Source organism: Lipophrys pholis (genome assembly GCF_963383615.2).
Source record: "Lipophrys pholis genome assembly, chromosome: 20".
In the NCBI taxonomy this organism is placed as follows: Eukaryota; Metazoa; Chordata; class Actinopteri; order Blenniiformes; family Blenniidae; genus Lipophrys; species Lipophrys pholis.
Window position 1 is genome coordinate 7,020,488 of NC_137648.1, and position 7,405 is coordinate 7,027,892.

The window sequence follows — 7,405 nt, forward strand, 5'->3', positions numbered from 1 at the left end:
GTGTTGATGGAGGCGTTTCCACTAAGAGGAAGGGTTACATACTTAATAAAGGCTTTTCATGCTCTAATCTTGCAGATAAATTTCTTTTCATTTGAATCTATTGCATTAAACACAATGTTCCCACTCCACATAATTTAGATAAAGGAGGAGATACAACTAAAAATGGTAGGAATGTAAGAGAGTAAGACCATGACGGCTAAGACTAAGTTTTCACCCCCAAATCGAGGAGCCAATTTGTGAGTTGTTTAACTCTTTACATGCACGATAAAAATCTGATCATCATCCGATTTCTGAGGTTATAACCAATGAGTCAAACAGAGTTACACGATGCGCTTTCTCATCATCAGATAACCCCTTATCTGTAATAACAAATCGGATTAATGCATCTAGATTTATCCACAATACTCCAGTGCCTTTGTGCATGCATACCCATTGTTCTGATTTATTTAAAAAAAAAAAGAATTCATTTACATCTGTGGATTTGGTTAATAAAATTTATAGAAAGAGAAAGTGATGTATTTGCAACAAACATGATATGAGGCAGAAAGTTGACAAGGAGCCACTTCTGGTGTGATAAAGACACCTGAATCATCGCTCAGCGAAGACCACGGGCATCATCATGTCCATCAGGAACAGATGTTTTGATTATAACCAGACGTTTGAGTCTTACGTCGCCTTGTGAAGCAGGATTTCAAATTCAAAACCAAAAAGACCATGGAACTGATCAAACGGATTTCACCTAAATTAGTTTATCAGCACTTCCAAAACCGCTCAGTTCGTCACACGCACGCCAAGAATGACAACTGCCATGCAAACAGTGTCTTGCTCAAGTACACTTGTGATTGAAGGATGACCCGCTCTGTCAACTGGGCCACAGTTGTCGTCTATAAATGCATCAGATCTGACAACTCACAGCGATCACATTTTTATGTTGGTGTGAACAGACAAACTGAATCTCATGGGAAGTGAAACTGACGACACCAGGGTGGTATTTAAATATGTTTCAAAACTTTTTGAGGGATTTTTTTTTTTCAAGTACGTCTAACAAAAAACAAGTCAGTTAGTTACCAAATATGGTTAAGCTAATCCCAGATAACATTTGGCAAAGTATACTTGAGCAATACGTGCCGTGATCGGGTCACCCAATGCTGAGAAAACCAAATAAATCGGCCCTGCGAAGAATTCATCCAACTTGTCTTTGCATTTTGAGAGAAATCCCACCCAGGCATAAGGATAAACATGCAAACTCAACACAGTGCTACTATATTCATGACTATGAATCCTAAAAATACACATATGCATGCATCGTGAGTAAATAGCCAAGATGTTTATATGTTTTGACATTTTGACGACACTCAGATGTTGGATATGGCTGCACCGTTCAGGTTGTCAAAAGTAAATCTTTTTTTTTTTTTTTTATGTTGCAGATTCAAAAGTTCAAATGTTTCTGCTTCTTGGAATTAATTCCAGAGAAGAAGATTGTTGGTTTATCCTCCTTTCCATTTGTAATAGTGTCAAGTTTTGGTAAAAAAAAAAATTTTTGTCTTGCTGTCTTTTTTTTTTTTTTAATAGTTTAAAAGATGTAGTGCTGTTGGAGTTCAGCGAATGTTGATTTATTCACTTTTGTATAGATGTGAAATCATTTTGTCACTTCCATTGTTCTTGATGCAGTTAGTTCGGACTAATTCGTTCACATTTTAAACCCACAATTACGGTTGGCATGTTTCACCAGTACGTGTAGGTAAGAAGAGTAGTTTTCATTTATATCTCTGGTTTCCTTCAAACCTATACGACAGTGATCAAATTAAATCTTCTGTCCACTGTTGTTTAAAGAAATATGAGGATTAGTATTCAATTGTGACATGTTAGACAGTAATTGCCGCCTAAATAAGTGGCATAGCTTCTTATTTACCTGCTGAGCATTCTCAGTTACTTTAGCCTGAAGAGCCACCAAATCCATCAGTCCTGAACTGTGACATAACAAAAAAGTTGAATTCAGCATAAGGAGTATGGAGGAATGATAATAATTTTTAAAAATCATCTTATTCTTTCCACAAATTGTGTCTCCTTATCAGTCACTCTGCAGGAGCTCTCGTCAGTGAGCTGCTCAATTACTGTCCAGTCTAATTACACTATATTAACACAGAGGAGAAGAGAACCAGGCATAAACACAAGAAAAGGGATGTTTTACTATATGAGAGAGAGAGACTGGAGGATTCTAAACTGATTTTGTAATTTCACTAAGCAAAAACTAAGCACAGGAGGTTGAGCCTGACAGGGTGTAAATATCAACCAAATTACTTTTTATCACCAAAATAGTTTTAAATAATGAAACCACACAACATGGGGGTATTGTTCAGTACCATGAGTCTCGTTGTTTGTCCCAGAATGAAAGGCATGCATGGTGGTGACTGATGCAGTCATCAGGGTGAAGTCACACACACACTTGTTTTACCCCCCCAGGGGTGTGTGTTTGCATTGGTCCAGTACAGTATGTGTAAGCTGGTATGTGCGCTCACACACTCATTCCAGCGTCATGGTCAAACGACTTGTCTTTCACACAGTTCATTCCTTAAAGCGCTCAGTCTGGCTGGAAGTGACAGCAAATGGAAAACCTGTCTAAATTAGTCCGCACATCAATTACATCGCCGCATTCTCACCTCGCCGGCCCGCTGCTCTCCTCCCGCCTTTTGCTGGAGCTCTGCTCCTCTTTCCCACATCCTTCTGTTCATCACTCCTCTGCCTTTTCTTTCCATCTATCGTCCCATCATTCCTGCCTCCATTCCTGTCCATATCACATTACAGCGCTGCTCTTTTGTAGTTTTATCACGGAGAAAAGTATTCCGCTAGAGATCCAAGCTCCATTTCAACACATCAGTGGGTGAGGGTGGCCTGCTGGAGTTGACCGAGAGCTCTGGGGCAGCGGCAGCAAAAACACTGGGACATCTGGAAGCCTTTTCCCAGCATTTATTGTCCCGTTCATTTTTGCGACGACTTGTATATAAAGAAATATGTGGAGGTTCACTCTGATAAACAGATAAATACTTTATTTTTGTTGTCTACGTTTATTGTAACTTTAATACAGATGTTCTTGTCGACTAATTACAAGTAGGTAGTTTAGTGGTATGTACTGTCAATACTTTCCTTTTGTATCTAACATCAAATTGTATTACTGAATGTTACCAAATATATCCCACCCACTAACAGGTGTCATGATAAATAAATAAATAAATAAATAGTGTTATTTATTGAACCCTTCCGTGGTCATAATGTTATGGTTCATCGTTGTTGTATATCACATTTGACCTTCAGCATGACTTAATGAGCCTTTAACACCAGAGGGTGAATGTTTTTTGTGTCCAGGGTGTGTTCAACAAAAGAAGTCATTGACTATACTTTATCAATAAACGAAACTGCGCTTTTTAAATTTCTCGCCGTTTCTGTGATCCAGAACGAAACCGTGGAAGACAGGAATGTGATCAACGATGCGTTGTTTACTACTGCAAACAAACTAATACGCATGAAATGTAAACGTTTTCAAATGTATTCTTATAGTGCCAATTACAATAAAGCTAACATGGCACCTTTACAGACAAATAGGTTTTGAGTGGTCAGAGTCACTGAAAATGCAATTTTTTGAAAACAACTCCCAAGGTGCAACTTTTTGAAAAGAATATTTCTTCTGCACAAGTCGATGGACAATAACAAGAATATTTGCCTCCAGAATGTCACGACTTCGAGTCTGTATTCTCATGGGACTTGGTGGTTTTAAAGTTGGAAGTCACCGTAATAACACTAAACAAAACAAACAGCACCCACTAGTTGCCCTACGTGAAAACTACATCATTTTCAATATTCCTGCCGCTGCCGTGTAAACGCGGAACTATTCTCAAACGAAAACTCAAAAACGATGCGTTTTAACTTGTCGTGTAAACGGCGTCTGAGTTTGTCACGGCTAACTTAGAGGCTCCGTTGCCATTTAGTGACATGGGCTAATTGACATCGGTGCACTCAGTTTGAAGCATTTATGATGAAGGTTTATTTCATTCTCCTTGTCTGTAACCTTTTTACTCTTCTCAACACGTAGACGACAGTCTTCTCATTTTATCTCCATAAAAGCTTTGCAGCGCAATTCACTGCATTGGTGCTTCAGCCAAGACTTGTGTGTGTGTGTGTGTGTGTGCGTGCGTGCGTGTGTGTGTTTGTGCTGAAACCTTGACCTTGACTGCAGTCCCTAATGGAGGAGGCTGTTCTGTAAATGACTAAAACTCCCCCCACCGTACAGTGGTATGTAGCAGCCCATAAAGCATGCTTACGTTCCACTCTGGTTTCAGGGAGTGGAAGCCCGAGCCCGCCCCTTCCTCACACTCTGAAATAGCCGCGTCCTTGTCCCCACACGGAGCGCAGTGTGAGTCCGGGTGTGTATATATGCGGCCATGGTTGATTGAGGAGCAGATTGCTGGTGACAGGTCACACCGCGTTCTGTCTCTGCGACCCCCAGATTAGTGACCGGAGGCCCCCATACTGCCCCCCACCCACCACCCCCCGGCCCCCACCTGTTAGGATCCCTCTGCTGCACAGAGCTTTCCCTCACACACACACACACACACACACACACACACACACACACACACACACACACACACACACACACACACACACACACACACACACACCTGCGTTAACAGAATTCTTATTTCTCCGTCAGTCACCCTGCAGGTTATAAAGGCCATTACGAGTCATTAGTGCCCGTGTGTGTGCGTGTGCGGTGTGTGTGGTGTGTGTGTTGCCCGGCTGAGACTGTGTGTGGGTTGAAAAGACGCCTGTCACAGCATGCTCTCATAATTGCCCTCTTAGCCAATTATCCCCCATTTAAAAGCAAGTCACCTGCTCTGCTCCTGTGTCCACATGAATTCACACACACACGAACAGACACAGTTACACACAGACACACACACACACTTACAATAAATAATATTTAATCATTGTTTATTTCTCAGTGATTTGCTTGTTTGCTGTGCTTGTATTGCTTTATGTGGCTGGCTCCATTCAAGCTGTCATGTCCCTTTCTCCTCTGCAGATCCTGATGCACACCAAAGATATGGTTCAGAGGGTGAGATATCAGAATTTGTGTCTTTTTTTTTTTTTTCTTTCTTTCTTTCTGTGTGAAATGCATGGCTGAACAACATGTTTTTAAGAATGTGGCACGATAACAGTTTAAAACAGTCAAGTTACTTGTTTTCGTAGTTAATCCTAAACCACTCGAATTTACTCAGATACTTATACTTGTGCAATGAATTAAGTTGTTGTGTTAAAGTTAGTTTTAAATGTAATTGTTTGGTGCACCAATTTGATCTGGAGTCATTCATCCTTCTTTTTTTTATGGTCTTTGTCGTAAAAGCGTGTCTTTTTTGGGCACCTCTCTCCCATTGGCTGCATTTTAGATATTATTCCAAATAACGTTTATTTGTTTAGATATTATAAATGAAAGTTTGGGAAAAGAGTTTCAGACCTGTGTAGAGATTTTGTGTGAAAATTTTCACTGGAAAGTCTGATCTGTGCAATTGAATGCTCACTTGTTTAATCTGCTTTCTGTGTGTATTGCTAATTGGATCCAAATGGCATCTTTTTTTTAAATCGTTATTCATGTGTGACTCAGATGAATCTGGAAGTCATCTACGGGGATACAGACTCCATCATGATCAACACCAACAGCAGGGCTCTGGATGAAGTCTTTAAACTTGGAAACAAGGTCTCCCTCCCCCCCTCGTCCACATGTCTCTTTTGTTCAGTCAAACAGTCGGCACTTAAAAGTTATTTGATTTCTTTTCAGGTGTTTCAGCGTTTGACATTTTCGCTGAACACAAATGGTTGTTTTGTTCTTAGGTGAAAGCAGAAGTAAACAAGCTGTACAAGCTGCTGGAGATCGACATTGACGGTGTGTTCAAGTCACTTTTGCTACTAAAGAAGAAAAAATATGCAGCCCTGGTGGTGGAGCCGCAGGGCGACGGACGGTACAGTGTCAAGCAGGAGTTAAAAGGCTTGGACATCGTGCGTAGAGATTGGTGTGACCTGGCAAAGGAATGTGGCAAGTACGTTGTTTAAACCTGTTATAGCTTTGTAAAAGTCCGTGTTTCCTTCAAACCTGTTGGCACACTGACAAGTTCAAAGTTAGTTTCCCACTCTATAGGGACTATAATGCAATTATCAGCGACTGTTTCGAATGTTCAACGTATTCTGCTCTTTCCTTTCCGGCAGCTATGTGATCGGTCAGATCTTGTCTGATCAGAGTCGTGACGCCATCGTTGAAAACATCCAGAAACACCTGATAGAGGTGGGCGAGAAGGTCGCTAGTGGAGATATCCCACTCAACCATTACGAGATACACAAGGTGAGGACGCCGCTGTAAAGTCAAGTATCTTATGGAGAGGGTTGGCGAGCCAATTGTCTTAAGTGGGGTTTTTTTTGGCACTTTTAGTTGATACCCAAATAGCCTTAGGTTTATCATGGCAATGTGGACACATATTATCTGACAAAAACAAGATTTCCTTTAATTATTTTGCACTTCAAGCTCCACCTGCTGCTATTGTTATTGTTGTGTGTATTTTTTATTCAGCTGTCAAAAGGCTGTAAATGACAATTAGCTATGGTTATAATTATATTGCCGTTTACAGATAAACCGTCCCTTTTCGGTTGTAGTATATTTCTATTGGCGTTATGGATTTATGGTTGAGATGTGGCTCATTTGGTAGTCTGACAGTCCAGAGGTTGTGGTATTGACCCCTCATCTCCTCATGTCCTCATGCCTTGCATGGCAGCTTCCACCATCAGTCCATAAGTGGGTGAATGTGACTGATTGTGTAAAACACGTTGAGACAGCTCAAGCTGTAAAATGCACTGTACAAATAAAGTCTTTTATCCAATTTTCATATTTATTTAGTTTCAGATTGTTTTGTCTTTTCCTTCAAACCGCGTTGCACTTTTAGCTGCTTCTTTGCATGAAATGTGCCATAAAAATGAAAATCAATTTGAAGGTTATTGACCCAATGGATATTTATTTCCCCGTTAAATTGTTTTCTGCTTGCTTATTGCTCTTTTGTCTTGTTTCTCTTTCCGTCCTTCAGGCTCTAACAAAAGATCCTCAGGACTACCCGGATAAGAAGAGCCTCCCTCACGTCCACGTGGCTCTGTGGCTCAACTCTCAGGGGGGTCGCCGGGTCAAAGCTGGGGACACAATCTCCTACCTCATCTGCAAGGTGCATAGAACAGTGAAATCAATATCAACACAGTCGTCTTTAATAGCCGTGTTCGCCCTCTATCACATCCGATTCCTCTTCATCCCCTAGGATGGCTCCCCGCTGGCAGCCAGTCAGCGAGCCTACGCCCTGGAGCAGCTTCAGAAACA

The 7,405-nt window shown here is 41.0% G+C and overlaps 1 protein-coding gene across 1 annotated transcript in view; it reads left to right on the forward strand.

Moving 5' to 3' along the window:
* pola1 (polymerase (DNA directed), alpha 1) overlaps window positions 1-7,405 on the forward strand; it is a 63,432-nt gene that overhangs the window by 20,359 nt on the left and 35,668 nt on the right. Inside the window, exons 27-32 of the mRNA XM_080489023.1 lie at window positions 5,081-5,113; window positions 5,660-5,752; window positions 5,887-6,092; window positions 6,259-6,391; window positions 7,125-7,256; window positions 7,347-7,405. The exon at window positions 7,347-7,405 is cut by the window's right edge and continues 116 nt beyond it. Of these exons, the coding sequence (XP_080345149.1) occupies window positions 5,081-5,113; window positions 5,660-5,752; window positions 5,887-6,092; window positions 6,259-6,391; window positions 7,125-7,256; window positions 7,347-7,405 (656 nt within the window). The remainder of the gene's footprint in view (window positions 1-5,080; window positions 5,114-5,659; window positions 5,753-5,886; window positions 6,093-6,258; window positions 6,392-7,124; window positions 7,257-7,346) is intronic.